The following is a 16,352-nucleotide window of genomic DNA, read 5'->3' on the forward strand; positions in this document are numbered from 1 at the left end:
TCTTTTCAATGACTTCCTAAGCAACGTGGCAGACTCTCACCTGGACATCTCCTGTGTTCTCAGCAGACTCACTGTAATTATAGCACTGGCTTGTGTTCATTTCATACCTTCAATATGCCCTTTAAATAAATAGTGATGAGGTGGATTGGATGCTGGGAATTGAGACATTTGGAAACATAAATAAGGCACTTTGGAGTTTTCAGTACAGAGGCTATTGGTGTTCTGTGTTCGCTGAATTTTCCCCTCACTCACCATTGCATGATTCAGCCACACTGGGATGATAGTATCTAGGACCTTGGGGTAAATGAGATCTCGATTGTAGAGAAAGAGGATCCAGAATGCCAAAAATACAAACTGGAAAATAAAACACAAAAAATAGCATCATTAGGCTTGTTTTTAATCAGAGCTTTCTAAGATAATCAAGGAAACACAGCTAAATAAAAACAGATAACCATTTTAAAGATATCTTACATATACATTATAGGAATGTAGTACATATACATTATAGTAATTCTACAATAAGCATTCTTCCCTTCATTTCATTGCTATATCTGCTCTTTCTGGGGATTCCTCAATGTGCCAGAGAGTTAGAGATCAATTATTTGTCATCGTGGCAGGCAGAGAAGATATGAATAAACAGGATTCCCAGACCATTAGTCATTTATTTTAACCAATAACTTCTTTTTCTAAACTTTCACCAGGAATGCTGAGAGTAGGCACACGGAGTGGCTTGAGTCATACACGTTCCTTGTCCACCTTCTAAATATGCGTGGCTAGGGGAAGCAGGAAGGCTGAGAACCGTAAGTGCCAAGCTCCCAGGAAAATGCACAAGCTAGCTGACTGAGGGCTGGATCTCCCTGGTGCTCAGAACTTTGAATTGATCTCCTCTTGTACTCCTTGCCTCTCTTGTCAAAGCATCTATCCTCTATGCTACGAAGTCAATGCATAGATAAGGAAGTTAAAAACTATTGAACTTCTGATCTTCCTATCTTCTGACATTTCACACACTCCATTTCTAAGCCTTAAAAAAATAAACAGACTTCATTGTTGATTTTAAAAACTTGGCTATAGCCAGATTTGGTGGCCCATGCCTGTAATCCTAGCACTTTGGGTGGCCAAGGCAGGCAGATCACTTGAGCTCAGGAGTTCGAGATCAGCCTGGGCGACAAGGCAAAACCATGTCTCTACCAAAAATACAAAAAAGTAGCCAGGTGTGATAGCACACACCTGTAGTACCAGCTACTTGGGAAGGTGAGACAGGAGGATCACTTGAGCCTGGGAGGTTGAGGCTGCAGTGAATCGAGATCACACCACTGTACTCCAGGCTGGGCAACAGAGTGAGACTCTATCTCAAACCGCCCCCCCAACCCCCCAAAACCAAAAAGCTTGGTCATTAGAAGATTTTACATGGGCAGAGGTAGAGGTATCCTGCAAAGTAATAGGTATCCTTGCTCTGTTATCAGAGAACTCATTAGGGCTTAGAGAGCTGCATTTTGCATTTAAGTTAAGTTCCGTACTATAGGAAGCAGGACAATGAGAGGTAGAAGAAGGTAGTCATTTCTAATTATAGGCCCTGCTGGGCAGCCGGCATGCCTGATCTCTGTTTGTTTCCATTCTAGCTAACAAATGGAAAACATGAACAATGTCATAGAAATGTGGATGGCATCAGCATGCAAGCTTACTGTCCCTGCCATATGTCTCACTTCTGCCTGACATCCATCCACTCAGCAACATGAATGAGGCACCCACTGTGTACCCCATACCAGGCTGTCTTTCTCTCCTTGGTTGTCTTTTCCATGTGCCACCTTTGAAGGTCTCATATCTTTTTTCAAAAAAAAAAAAAATTATTTGATGGTTTTCCACTTGCAGAAGTAACATATACTTATCGTAGCAAGTGAAACAAGATGTATAAAAGGGGAAAATTAGTCATCTCCCTCCCCAGGGCTCTGCATTCCCATCACCCTGATGGAACCAAGGTTGTCTCAGTTGTATTTTGATTAAGAAAGGTCTTTCAAACTTCCCCATTAGACAGCAATAAGGACCTTGTACCAAGTCTTTGCAGAGGTAAAAAAGCTAGTGATAAAGCTGATCACTAATGTGCTCTATTTCCTAAAGACACTGGGCAATGTGGCACAGTCCTCAGACAGGACATTGTTGTAAATGCAGTGGGTGTGGTTTCCAATTATGAGCTCCCAAACAGCTTGGCTGCCCAGGAGAAGCGTCTGTCCATATGCACATTTCTGTTAGATTATGTACACATCTTTGTAACTTACTGTGGATACGGGAAAAGCCAGTGTGGTGAAAAGCAGGTCTCTGAAGGCAGTTAGGAACTTAATGTCTTTTCTCCCTTTGGTTCTTTTCAGCACATCATCCAGGCAGGTGACCCCGTAGAAAATGGTCTGCAAGAGCTAAATCCATTACAACAAATGAGGGCATTTTCATTTACTTTAATTAATACCTTCTTCACTGATGGAAAACTCCATCCTTCTGAGAGTAATGTGGCTTTGAGAGGGAGAGGGCTGTTGGGTTGTTTTGGTTGAGAGCCAATTCAAGGGCTGGGCTTCCAGCTCATTGGGTCCTGACCCTGCTCGCTAAGACTGATTGAGTAAATTTGTTTAGGGGACAATAATGTGTACAGTATTTAGTGTAATGGACTTGAGCTAACATGGAAACAAAATAAAGAGTCAGCCTAAAAGGGGAACGTAAGGAGATGGATACCTTGACGGCACAGAGGTTGGAAGAACCAAATAAACAGCTCAAAGGCAAAGAGGCAGATACAGGGTGGACAGAGTCAGGAGTCTTCCTGGGAAGGAAAATTAGGAAAAATGCCTAGTGCTGAAATCTCACTAGAGAAACTGGAATCAGGTCAAGAGCATCACCACAAATCTCTGTGCTCTCCCAAGAAAGGCACACAAAAGGGTGCCTTGCTCAGCAGAAGAAGAGCTGGTGCACTTTCTCCCTTAAATAGGGCACCTGCAGGCCTCACCGAGACAATCTGGCCATGGCAGCAATTTAAATCCAAGGGGATAGAGCAAGCCATGAGCGCTGGTGGGTTACTAAGTGCTGTGTGGTCCCCAAAGCCAGGAGAAAGAGAAGGAGGGTATTTTTCAAGAAAGTAATACGATATGGAAGGCAAGCTTTGTACATTCTTGTTGCTTTGTACAATTCTGTGGTGTGTCATTTAAGGACTGGTAGAGTTTGGGGGGTGGGGTTAAGTTAGGCTTGCGACAGAATCCATCCAAATCCCTGAAAGCCCTGGACTGGTACAAGAGGGGTGGTCTGGACTCTGCTTTTAGGCTATAAGTCAGGACGGTTCTAGAGCCTGGGGAGCTGGGCTGGGGATGGATCAAGGTGGCTGTTGGGGAACAATCTCTGAGCTCTGGACTCTAGGAAAGACCTAGCAAAGTCAGCCACATGCTGCTCCTGGGCTGAGGGCGTAGGCAGGAGAGGATATAGAGGTGGGTCAGACCAGCTACACCCATCACCCAGGAGCTTGTTAGAAATGCAGGACCTCCATCCCATCCCAGACTACGGAATCAAAATCTCTTGAAATGGGGACCAAGAGTTTGTTTTTTAATAAGCTTCTCCAGAGCTTGTTAAAGATTGTTTATCCAGGTGGGATGAGGGGAGAAATTGAAAAACTACCTATTGGGTACTAAGCTTATTACCTGGGTCACAAAATAATCTATACTTATATAACAAACCTGCAAATGTACCCTTGAATGTAAAATAAAAGTTAAAAAAAAAGAAATTTTTGGCCAACCTTATTAAGATACACTTTACAGAATATAAAATACAGATTTTAAATGTAGAAAAAGATTATTTAATCTTTATGTAGGCTAAAGCTAGAACCACTGAATGAGACACAAGTTTAGCACTCAAAAATCTTACTACTGAAAGCTATAAAGCGGACGTTTATTCATTACTTGGTGTGTGCCAGGCACTGAACTATGTGTTTCATTCTCATAACAACCTTTTGAGCCAAGTCCTATCATTAGACCCCCTGCTCACCACCATTTTACAAATGAGGAAACAAACCCGCCTAAAGCTTCCTGGCTGGTAGATGTCAAACCCAGCAGTCCTGTTCTTGAGCTAGACTTTTAAAAAATAAAAAAATTATCAGGTTTCTGAGCATAGTTCAGATAAAGCATTGTGGGAGGTCAGAAGACAGACAATTATCTCCAGGTGGGAGAATGAACGACAACTTCACAAAACATCGATGCCTGATTCCCACCCCCAGAGATTCTAATGTAATCAGTCTGGGGCTAGGGCCTAGGCATTGGGAGTTTTAAAATCCTCCCAGGTGATTCTAATCACGGGCAGCTGAGGCTGAGAACCACCTGCCTGGAGGAACTTCCGTTTGGAAATTCAGACCCTGCAGTCTCAAGAGAGGCGGGGCTGGAGAGATGCAGGCTGTTGAGCCCTCATGTGGAACAAGATTGCAGGAAAGGGAGAGAGGAGAGAGGGGAGAACAGAAAAGTGGGCAGCAAACAGCAGGGAAAGTCCCTATCTAAGGGACAGGAGGGGAAGGGGACACAAAGGTACTAAAGAACAACCAGGGGGTAGAAGAGCCAGAAGACAGGAAATCATGGGCCCTGGGGTGGAGGAGGTTTTGAACCAGAAAGGGGTGTCTCAGGGAGGGGTGGGGCAAAAGCTTTAAATGGCAGGAAGAGGTTGCCACCCTAATACTTCTCATTATTGCTGGTGATTTTGCCATTCACACGCTCAGGGCTGCAGAATTTGGATGTGTAGTCATTTGCACAGGGAGTTGGGAGAAGTTCCCTCCTCTCTCCCTCCCCCACCAGTAGCCTCGACTCACCCTGGTTTCACTTCCAGCCGCTCAGGCCGCAGCAGGCCAAGCTGCTGCTGGAGTTAGGAAGAGCAGGCATAGGCTTGGGCCCAGGGGAAGAGGCCTGCGCTGTTCTATCAGCAGGGCAATTAATCCCGTCCTGAGCCTGGGCCAGGCCTTCCCTCTCTGGGGAGAGGCCGCCTCCACCCGGCGTGTGAAGCCCATGTGACCCGCTTTCCTCAGGCTGGAGCTTCCTAGAGTCATCGTGAGTCAAGCTCCTCCTGACTTTCTCCTGCCTCTCCCAGTCACAGGATGTGGAAATCGGATTGGGGGAAAGAACGCATTACTCAGATCCTCCGGGCCTTCTCCAACAATAAAACCTTGCTTTACGCCTCCAACTTGTCAATCCCCTCTCCCTCTCCACCCCAGCTCATGGTTACTTCTCAGGCATATGGCACACGGGCCTCTCTAGATGCCCACGGTGTGTGCCAGGCAGCCCTGTCGCCATTGAGCTTACTCAACATTGAGGCGTCTTTGTCCGAATTCACCAGAAGCAGGTGGAACCCCCGCGTGGGGGCTCAGGAGGAAGGCACTAGGGAGCTGCCAAGGAAAAGAAACCTACAAGAGCTGGGGCATGAAGGGGCTGCCAGGAGCAGTTGGGGCACACAGAGAGTGAGAGAGCCTCTCCCAGGCTCCATGGGGAGGCTTCCAGGAGGGCAGCAGGGACAGGTGTGGATCAGCCCATCCCACTGGAACGGTCTGCTTATTCTCCAAAGACGATGCGATGTTTGTAAAACTCAGAATGAGCTTGACTCACGATAACAGACGGAGCGATCAGGGGAGGCAATGTTAGCTGTTATGGGCTGAGTTATATCCCCCACCAACCACCACCAAATTCATATGTTGAAATCCTAACCTCTGGGACCTCAGAATGTGACTGTATTAAAGTGGTGATGAAGTTAAAATGAGGTCATGATGGTGCACCCTAATTCACTATGACTGGTGTCCTTATCAGAAAAGGAGATGAGGACTACAGACACACACAGAGGGAAGACCACGTGAGGACACAGGGAGAAGGTGGCCATCTGTAAGCCAAGGACACAGGCCTCAGGAGAAACCGACCTTGCCCACATCTTCAACTTCCAGCCTCCAGAACTATGAGAAAATCAATTTCTGTTGTGTAAGCCCAGTCCATGGTAGTTTGTTACGGCAGCCCTAGGAAACTATACAGTAGCGTTAAAATATGATCGCCACAACTGGTCTTCTTTGAAGAGTCTTACAACAAAATTACTATCATTTACATTTCACAACTATTTTGGCCACCCAGAAAAGCCCAGACGTAACGGCATCTACTTATTCAAAGTTTATTTCAGACCTGCTGCTCCCTGATTTATCCTTTCTCCTGGTTCTTCCCTAATTGTGTTCCCACTGCGTGTTCCGTGCCTTTTCCTGAAATGCTGCTTCTCTGAGTTCGTTAGCTGTCTTTTGTTTCTGTTGCTAGCTGACAAACTAACACCTGCGACAAAGCTGAATTGACACTTTTAAATAACTAATGCAATTCAAGAAACTGCAGTTAAAGGATATTTAGTTTTTACATTCATGTGTTTTCACAAACCCACAAAAATCTTCAAATCGTGGAAGCTTAGCCTTTCCAAGTCATCAAGCTTATTCTCTTGCCTTTAAGCCAGAGCCCTCTCTCTTTAAACTACCTTAGGAAATGAGAATTTCTTCTATTTAAAAAGTAATTCCAGGGAGGGAGATTCCACAAGTTTCCTGAGCAAGACATTACAAGTCTTATTGGATGAGTCAAGTAATCCAACACCTAACTCAGGACTGTGCCTGACTCAGCCAGGCGGGACTTTCTTATTTCTCTCCTTCGAAATGATGCAAGAATTTGCGGTGGAAGACTACACCAGAAGAAAACAGCAATTGGGGGCTGTGATGAGTCCTTTATATAACGGTGGTGGTTGTGTTTGGGGCAGGTACTTTGCCAAGTATATCTGTATTCGTATGGAATACAGGATTTCTGTCGTCATTCATACACATTTAACTTAAGAAACTGAGATTAAAGGATGCAATAAAGAACACAGGAGGAGAAAGAATGTGCAGAACCACAGTTTGGAATAATGAAGAGAAAAATGAGACCAAGAGCATCGAAGGACAGGTTGGAACGAAGTACCAGAATGCTTGGCCAATGTTGCATAGCTGAGGACAACGGGCTTCAGTACAGCAGTAGGGTGGCTGTGGGATAAAATACCTTCATGATGGGATGGTCTCATGCCTGTTAGAACCATGTTCTGGTCATTCACTCATTCAACCAACATTCACGGAATGTCAGTTAGGTACCAGAAATTGTCGGTTAGGTACCAGAACATAATACAGGCTGGGGAAAGCTCTGTGTTAGTGTCTTTATCTGGAATTAGGAAAAGAAGAAGTGGAAGAAGATGATGAGGAGAAGAGGGAGGAGGAAGAGGAGGGAGAGAAACCTTTTCTGTATGTTTGGTATTTTACACGATGCAGGTCAGGTTCCATGGGAAACAATCTGAGATTCTGAGATGTGCCTGCAGGATGTTCACTGAAGAACACTCTCAGACATCTACGAGAGGCAAAAAGGGAACAGGATTGAAGTGGGGTGGCTGAGTGCTGTGCAGTTGCATGGAATCAGCTGATCCCTTGAGGAGCTCTGAGCTGAGCTGCTCCTTCAGAGCTGTCCGGGAGTGCAGACTTTGCACCCCATATTGGATGCCAGTTATTGCAGGCAGCAACGCCAGGGAGGGGCCTAAACCTTGGTCGAGGCAGCTCCCTTCTGCTGGGGGCAATTCTGGGAGGGGATCTCAGCTTTGCACCATCAGCAGCCAACACTTCTTCTGAGAGCTGGGGACTGAGTACCTCAGCGCTGGGGAGGTATGAGGATCTGGGTGCCTTATCAGAATATCCACTGCACATGAGAAAACTGAAGCACAGAGAAGTTAGGAAACTCACTCAAAATCACACAGCAAGTGAGCACAGCCAGTGTTCTGGCTTCAGAAGCCAGGTCTTCAATCACTCATCTCTATACTGCGTGCAAAGAACCTACCAAAATGCTGTCATAGTTACTTGCTCAATAATTTATAGCTGCTTTATTTTGGGTGCTGGTGGTGACTATCACATAGTTCTCTCAGTCCTTACCCTTTCAGCTATCGAAGTGCATCTTTGTGAGGCAGAAATAGTTAAGTGTATTTCTGACTCCATGTTGCTGAAGAGTGCCATAGGGGCTGGGTGCGGTGGCTCACGCCTATAATCCCAGCACTTTGGGAGGCCAAGGCAGGCGGATCACAAGGTCAGGAGTTTGAGACCAGCCTGGCCAACATGGTGCAACCCCACCTCTACTAAAAATGCAAAAAAAATTAGCCAGGCCTGGTGGCGCATGCTGTAGTCCCAGCTACTCAGGAGGCTGAGGCAGGAGAATTACCTGAACCCGGGAGGCAGAGGTTGCAGTGAGCTGAGATCGCGCCACTGCACTCCAGCCTGGGGGAACAGAAGGAGATTCCATCTCAAAAATAAATAAATAAATAAAGAGTGCCATAGATTACTTAAGGTTGGACCCCAAGTGTTGAAGTGGGTGCCATACTATAAATTCAACCCCATCTTCTCACTGTTCACAGGCTGCCTTGGAGTTTAGACCCATAGAGTCCTCCCAGGTCCTCTGTTCCCCCAGCCCCAGGCCAGCATCCCCAAGGACTTATGTGGTATTGCCACTGTTGTCATCATGAGAAGTTGAGGGTGATGACAATGGAGCTGCCTGGGGCTTGGGCAACTTATGAAAAGGGAGGGAAAGGTCATGCTTCTGTTGTTGAAGGGGGTGTCAGGGGCGTGGGGAGGGAGGGGCCCACTCAGAATCTCCCCTGGAGATCCCAGTTATGTGGCCCCACCTCTAACAATGTTTCAGAAGGAAGTTTATCTTTAAAAAGAGGAAACCTTAATAAACTGAATGAATTCTGCGAGCCAAGTTGTGGCTGCTGAGCCTTGCCCTAAACCCCCTAGCTCATATTCCCTGGGATTAGGGACAGTCCCTGGATGGAAATGGGGTGGACAGAGAGCAAGGGACATAGCATTTGTGGAGGACTCAGGCACTGGATGATCTGAGCCAACCTAAGCAGCTTGAGGACACCCATGGCACTGCCTTGGTCTCACGCCTAGCCTCTGGGGTTCCCCATTCTGCATGGCTGTCTGCTGGAGCCTGCAGACTGTACCACCAGGACTGCCTGGTGCCTGCGGGCAGCTACAGCAGGGAGAGCAGTGGCTCGACAGTGGTCCTTCTCCAGCTGGGAAGACGGGGCACGCAGCTCGGGGAGGGAGAAATAGGAGCCATGAAGGGGAAGGGGGTGGATGACTCCTGCTGGCCTCCACCTACTAAGTCACCCTCCTGCATCACCTTCTCTACCCAGAGAAGTTCACCATCACCTCCCCATCTTCTCTCCCCACCGTCCACTGCCTAACACCATGCTGATGTCATTCTGAGCGCTTCCCACCTGTCAGATCATTTCTCCCCCATGGCTACCCTATAGTTAGCTACTATTTTTATTTCTATTTGACAGATGTGGAAATGAAAGACACAAAGAAGTGCCTAGCCCAGGGTCTTGGGGGCAGCAAGCAGTGGGACTGAGGTGCCATCCCAGAGATCACAATTCTAACCATTGTGAAACACCACCTCTCCCTCCCAGCAGGGAATCAGTAGCCCCTTCCCTGAGGTCAGTTTACTCTCTTATTAGGCAGAGACTCCTATCTGTCCTCTCCTACCTTCACTCTCCTTAGTCAGAAATGGGTCACCTTGACCAATTCTCAATGGCACCTTAGCCACTACCACCAACCCCAGGGGAGTAGCTCAGTGCAACTCTTGTCTGTCTCCCCTTCCAGTCCCCTGGGATAGCTTCAAGGGGAACTGGGGCAATGCTCTCAATGCCAACTGGCACAAAAGGGGGCTTTGCTCTTACAAAGGGGACACAAATGATACTCAGCCAATTATAAATTCAAGCTGTTTACGAGGAGGGGTGTACATTTTCTGGTAAGCAGGATTGGATACTAACTTCCCCAAACTGAGGTAAAATAAATATAAGAATGTGAGCACAAGTTGTGAGACCTTTATGACTTAATAAGCACAACCACCAATTAATTAGTCATGAATGAACACTAATTAATCATTAGGAAACACAACCGTTCATCAGCCCATGAGATCTCAAGAGCTAGACATTTTCAGGTCCAATATTTCACCTTAAGCATATTCAAAATCTACATTAAATTGATCCTTTGAAATACACTCAACCCATCTTCACCAGTTGGGAAGCATTTCATTAGGTCACACTTTCAAGATGACTCCTAATGGAGCTCAGAAAGAAAATCACCACAGGTAAGCCCCTCAGTTTATTTACGAGGGCCAGAAGATACCAGGAGAGAGGGACTGCTCAAGGATGCAGAAAGGCTGAGGTCACGTCAACGTACCAAGTTGCAGCTTTTTAATATGTGGGTATCCTGTGCCAGGCACTGTGCTGAATTCAAGGTAGAAATATAGACAGTTAGGGTTGGCAAGGACCTAGGAGAAAAAGAACTTCTGTTTTGGAGCCAAAGTTTGATTGGAATGTTAAGACTCACATGGCAGGGAGAGAGGGAATTAGAAAACAACACTACACATAAATCAGCGGAGACTGAGAGATGCTGTGAAAATCAGAGAAAGGAAAAGGAAATTTGGACTGGAGTTGGTCAGCAAAGATTTGGGGGGAGTATATGTGATTCCCAATCTTCTATGAAAGAAGCAATGTGGTGAAGAGAGGTAAGTAGGCCTTTCTTCTAAGGACAGAGAGAACACTGGGCAGAGAAGTGACAGCAGGAAGCCCAGGGACCAATAGTAGTGAGACGCAGTCCTTACTGCGGAAGAGACCAGCCTCCCAGGAAGAGGGAACCTGCTGGTTGGGCAGGTGAGCTCTTGAATCGGGAGTTTGACATTGGGTCCATGAGGCAGGAGGGAGCCACTGTGGTTTCCTGAGCAGCAGACCACACTTTTAGATCCAGGTCATGGTATTAAAAAACAAACCAAAACCAGTGCTTTGAGAAGATTAATTTGGAATCTGAGTGGCTGGATTAGACCATGAAAGGACCGTAAAGAGATGATATGGTCATCCAGGAAGGCTTCATATAAGCCTGGAATGAGAGACAGTAAGGTTGAAGAAGAAAGGATGAACTTAGTAAAAGGAAAACCTAATAGGATTTGGTAGCTGATCAATCAGGGAAGCAAAATTGGGATTAACACTAGGAAATGACAGTATCACTGACAAGATAAGAGACTTTTCTCACTCTTGGAAAATAAGGGCTCTTGGAAATGTAGGTGAGCTAGAATTAAAAAGTCAGGATCAGTTGTGTGTGTGTGTGTGTATATATATATACAAAGAAGTAAGGGAGCTGGTTAATGAGTGTGGTGATAAATCTATTCTTAGCCACACATAGTGTGAGGTAGGACATTCATACTGGAATTGGATTTTATTAGAAAGTCAGTCCTAACTACAGACACACGTCCCTTTTAGTTGACTGTTTTTCATAGAAAGTCAATAGAGACACAAACCTTAGGGGTGTGTGTGTATGCACGCGTGTGTGTGTGTGGGTTTTTTGTTGTTATTGTTGTTGTTTACTGTGGTACTCCTAGTTCTACAAAAAATATTTTTTGTTTTGTTTCTGTTTGTTTTTCTCATAAAATTCCATGATTGAAACAAGTAGTCACCTTGAAGTTTTCAAACACACTGGAGCTGTGTTCAGGGTTCCAATTTTTCAGGCCCAAATAAAGAGGCCACTAACCAACCAGTGAGGAGGAAGCAGCCGCTTTGGGCCTCTTTGATTTTAACTCTCTCCACTTCCACCTCCTTAGCATTTCAGAGTGTCACAGTTTCTGATCACATACATTCTCTGCTTGTCAAATGAGGATTACGATTCTGAAAACAGATGTTTATGTGGCACCCAAGATTTTAGTCAAAAACCTCAAATATTAATTCACATCCCCAAATGATTCCCCGTTATTAGCTTTTAACTTTAAAAGTATTTTTTAAAACCTATTCCTCAAAGTATTTTTTGTAATCTGCTTTTCTCCCATTCATTCACACTTCATCAGAATGCAGTCAGCCAGGTTAGGAAGACAAGAAAGGATTAAGTCATAAGATTGGTTTTTAAAGAGTTGAAAATGTGTATTTGCCATTCGGTTGGGTGATTTGTCCTTTAAGATGGAGGCTGAACCTATAAAAAATTGAGGTGGGAGCTGAACATGGCAAAATGTGTTTGCTTTTCTTAGATAAATCTGTTAGTCTGTGTGTGCTGTAAAATGGCATTATTCCTTCATTGGAAATTACACTTCCTACACACCATACGCCACTCTGCCTTCTCTTCACAGACTTCCCCAAGCAAAGTTCAAAATGCCTCCTGCATTTGTAGTTAATCCCACGGTGAAACCATTAGCATGGTCCCCTCTTTGAGCTCATCTGAAAAGAGCTCCAAGATGAGATTTTTTTTTTTCAAGAGAGCATTTAACAATAAGCCAGCACAGAGATGTTAACTATAGATAATTTCCAAATTGGGTTTATCAGAGCAAATTGTTAAGTAAACGAAAAACCCAAAACTCACAAAACGGTGAAGAAGGAAGACAAATAACAAATTTGTGTATTTAATAAAATTCAAAGATGATATGTGTGGCAGCACTGATATTCTAGAGAAATGGATCAGTTCCTGGTACGGCCATATGGACTTACCAGATTAAGCAGCGTCATATATTTCCACCTTGCACCATTTGCCAAGATTTCGGATTTCACCTCGTCTTTTCCTTCCTGTGAGATGTAATAATTGAGGAAAGTATACCAGCTCAGAACAAGGAAGCGGTATATGCATGTAGAAGTCTTCGTCATGGCTAGTGCCGACCGGGGCACCGTGAATGTCTTGAGTAGTTTCTGGCGTCTTTCTGTGGGTCACAGCTCAAGTTCAACAGCAGGCCAGAGAGCTATAAACCACACCCCTCTGGGACTGAGAGTTCCAATACAGGCTGAATTTGGTTCTCTTTTAAGCTCCTTTCCTGATAAACTTCAGAGACAGGATTACTGCTGGTTTTCAGATGCCTGCATTTAGATAATGATAGATAATCTGTAGATTTGCATACAATACAACATGTGGGCTTTGAGAAGGGCAGGTAGCAATGCAAGAGCTGTACATTGTACTGTTTCACTAGGGCACTGGGGCAGAGGCATGGTTAAATGAAGTAAGCATGAAATACTAGAAAAATCTAACGAAATATTTCCATGGCTGTATTCTTTTTTCTTTTCATTTGCATATAACAAGGAAGTTGCAACCTTATCTCTTGAGAAAAGGAGGAGCAGGTTGATAAACCAGATCATGGGTGTGCTTAGGGCATGAACAGTAGAAAGGAAAAGTGTGTTGTAATTTTGCTCCTGAGGTCTCTGAGATTCTAGAAAGTCTGCAACAACCTTTGATCCTCCAGGGAGCAGCTCCAACGGTTTCTTTTCTTTTTTTTTTTTTTTTTTTTTCAGTTTTGTATCTATACCCTAGAGAACCAAGAGTAACCCAGGGCTGTCCTAGACACTCCATTTGCATAGGCATTTCTGTGCCCTGAGAGGGAAGAAGCAGCACAGGAGACCATCCTTACTGTGGCTATGACCCCAATATACCTGACTTTAGACGTTGCTGGGAGAGGGTGAGAGTCCCTGCTCTGCCATGAATAGGATGAGACATGGCTGGGCTAGGCAGCGTGCAGGACTAGGCTCTGACTCAGGCTCCACAGAAGGGAATTGAGGAAGAACTAGAAGTGGATGCCTTGTGACATCGCCAGCTTGTTTCCCTGGGCAACTGACTCCGAGGGGTGAGCAAATCCCTCAGAGAAATGCTCCTGACACAGTTATGTAAGTCTGTAATGGGTGCTTTTCAATGACTTAACCAGGGCTTAAAAGTACTAGCAGAAAGAACTGTAGGCTGGACAAGGAGGACAAAACATAAACAAACCCACCTCCTAAGAGTCAACAGACTCCCAACATCAGGAACGGGAGATGGGGGGAGAGAAAACCTGAGCCCGCCATGGAGGTCTGCATTGTAACCATGTTTTATTTTTCCATCTGTTGGGGCTGCTATAACAACATACTGTAAACTGGGAAGCTTGGAAACAACAGAAATTTATTTCTCAGTTCTGGAGGCTGGAAGTCCAACATCAAGATGCTGACAGAGTGCCTGGTGTTTAATGTGGGTCGGTTTCCTGGTTCATAAATAGTGACTCCTGGCTGAGTCCTCTTGTGGTAGAAGGGGCAAACAAGCTCCCTGGGGCCTGTTTTATAAGGCCACTAATCCCATTCATGGAGACGCTGCCCTCATGACCTAATCACCTCTGAAAGCTCCCCTCTCCTAATGCCATCACCCTGGGAGTTAGGATTTCAACACAGGAATTTGCAGGGAACACAAACATAGACCATAGCAAACCATTCTCAAAGGAAGGGGTGATCTGGGAAATGGGTACATAAAACTCTGTGCAAAACTCCACAGCCTGGGCTAAATTGCAAATAATAACAGAAGCTAATACTTTTATAGTACTTACTGTTTGCTAAGCATTGTTCCAGTTGCTTTACACATATTAGCTGATTAGCACTCTAAATAACACTATGAGGTAAGTACTATTATGTATTAAGTACATTTTCAGATGAGGAAATGGAAGTCTGATCTGCTAAAACGATGTGTTCAACACTTCGTAAGAGGCAGAGCTGCCATCTGAACTCAGTGTAATGGTTAATATTGAGTGTCAACTTGATTGGTTCGAAGGATGCAAAGTATTGCTCCTGGCTGTGTCTACGAGGGTGTTGCCAAAGGAGATTAACATTTGAGTCAGTGGATTGGGAGAAGCAAACCCACCCTCAGTCTGGGTAGGCACCATCTAATCAGCTGCCAGCGTGGCTAGGATAAAGCAGGCAGAGGAACGTGGAAGGACTAGACTTGCTGACTCTTCTGGACTTCATCTTTCTCCCATGCTCTCACGATGCTTCCTGCCCTCGAACATCGGACTGCAAGTTCTTCAGCTTTTGGACTCCTAGATGTATACCAGTGGTTTGCCAGGGACTTTTGGGCCTTTGTCCACAGACTGAAGGCTGCACTGTTGGCTTCCCTAATTTTGAGGTTTTGAGACTCGGACTGATCCACCACTGGCTTTCTTGCTCCTCAACTTGTAGACGGCCTGTTGTTGTGATTGTGTGTCAATTCTCCTTAATAAATTCCCCTTCTTATATACATACATCCTATTAGTGTTGCGGGAAGTCAGGGACCCCAAACGGAGGGACCGGCTGAAGCCATGACAGAAGAATGTGGATTGTGAAGATCTTACGGACATTTATTAGTTCCCCAAATTAATACTTTTGTAATTTCTTATGCCTGTCTTTACTGCAATCTCTAAACATAAATTGTAAAGATTTTATGGACACTTATCGCTTCCCCAATCAATACCCTTGTGATTTCCTATGCCTGTCTTTACTTTAATCTCTTAATCCTTTCAGTTGAGGAGGATGTATATCGTTCCAGGACCCTGTAATAATTGCGTTAACTACACAAATTGTACAGCATGTGTGTTTGAGCAATATGAAATGTGGGCACCCTGAAAAAAGAACAGGCTAACAGCAATTGTTCAGGGAATAAGAGAGATAACCTTAAACTCTGACTGCCGGTGAGCCGGGCAGAACAGAGCCATATTTCTCTTCTTTCAAAAGCAAATGGGAGAAATATCGCTGAATTCTTTTTCTCAGCATAGAATGTCCCTGAGAAAGAGAATGCGCACCTAGGGGCAGGTCTCTGAACTGGCCCCCCCGGGGCGTACCTGTCTCTTATGGTCGAGATTGCAGAGGTGAAATAAACTCCAGTCTCCCATAGCGCTCCCAGGCTTATTAGGAAGAACAAATTCCCGCCTAATACATTTTGGTCAGACCGGTTGATCTCAAAACCCTGTCTCCTGATAAGATGTTATCAATGACAATGGTGCCCGAAACTTCATTAGCAATTTTAATTTCGCCTTGGTCCTGTGGTCCTGTGATCTCGCCCTGCCTCCACTTGCCTTGTGATATTCTATTACCCTGTTAAGTACTTGATGTCTGTCACCCACACCTATTCGCACACTCCTTCCCCTTTTGAAACTCCCTAATAAAAACTTGCTGGTTTTTGTGGCTTGTGGGGCATCACGGATCCTACCGACATGTGATGTCTCCCCTGGACGCCCGGCTTTAAAATTTCTCTCTTTTGTACTCTGTCCTTTTATTTCTCAAGCCAGCCGACGCTTAGGAAAATAGAAAAGAACCTACGTGATTATCGGGGCAGGTCCCCCGATATATTAGTTCTGTCCCTCTAGAGAACCCTAATCCAACCAGTGTACCTGCCTACAAAGGAACAATGTTGCTCTGCACACTCTGAGACTCCCACTTTGATATTTCTCCTCTCCCTACTGAGTCCCCCCTTTTTTTTTGAGAAGGAGTCTCGCTCTGTGGCCTAGGCTGGAGTGCAGTGGCGCGATCTCTGCTCA

At 45.2% G+C, this 16,352-nt stretch overlaps 1 protein-coding gene across 3 annotated transcripts in view; it reads right to left on the reverse strand.

Moving 5' to 3' along the window:
- The window catches only part of ADTRP (androgen dependent TFPI regulating protein), a 67,972-nt gene extending 52,713 nt beyond the window's left edge, over positions 1 to 15,259 (reverse strand). For all 3 annotated transcript variants that reach the window (XR_008525993.2, XR_008525992.2, XM_002816427.5), the window contains exons 1-4: positions 13,480 to 15,259; positions 12,553 to 12,912; positions 2,274 to 2,408; positions 253 to 354 (exon numbers count right to left, since the gene is read on the reverse strand). Coding sequence is in view for 1 of the 3 variants with exons in the window: in XM_002816427.5 (XP_002816473.3) it covers positions 253 to 354; positions 2,274 to 2,408; positions 12,553 to 12,705 (390 nt within the window). In the remaining 2 variants the exon portion in view is untranslated. The remainder of the gene's footprint in view (positions 1 to 252; positions 355 to 2,273; positions 2,409 to 12,552; positions 12,913 to 13,479) is intronic.
- Between the last annotated feature and the right edge of the window lie 1,093 nt (positions 15,260 to 16,352).

The sequence above is a fragment of the Pongo abelii genome, chromosome 5 (assembly GCF_028885655.2).
Source record: "Pongo abelii isolate AG06213 chromosome 5, NHGRI_mPonAbe1-v2.0_pri, whole genome shotgun sequence".
Taxonomy (NCBI): domain Eukaryota; kingdom Metazoa; phylum Chordata; class Mammalia; order Primates; family Hominidae; genus Pongo; species Pongo abelii.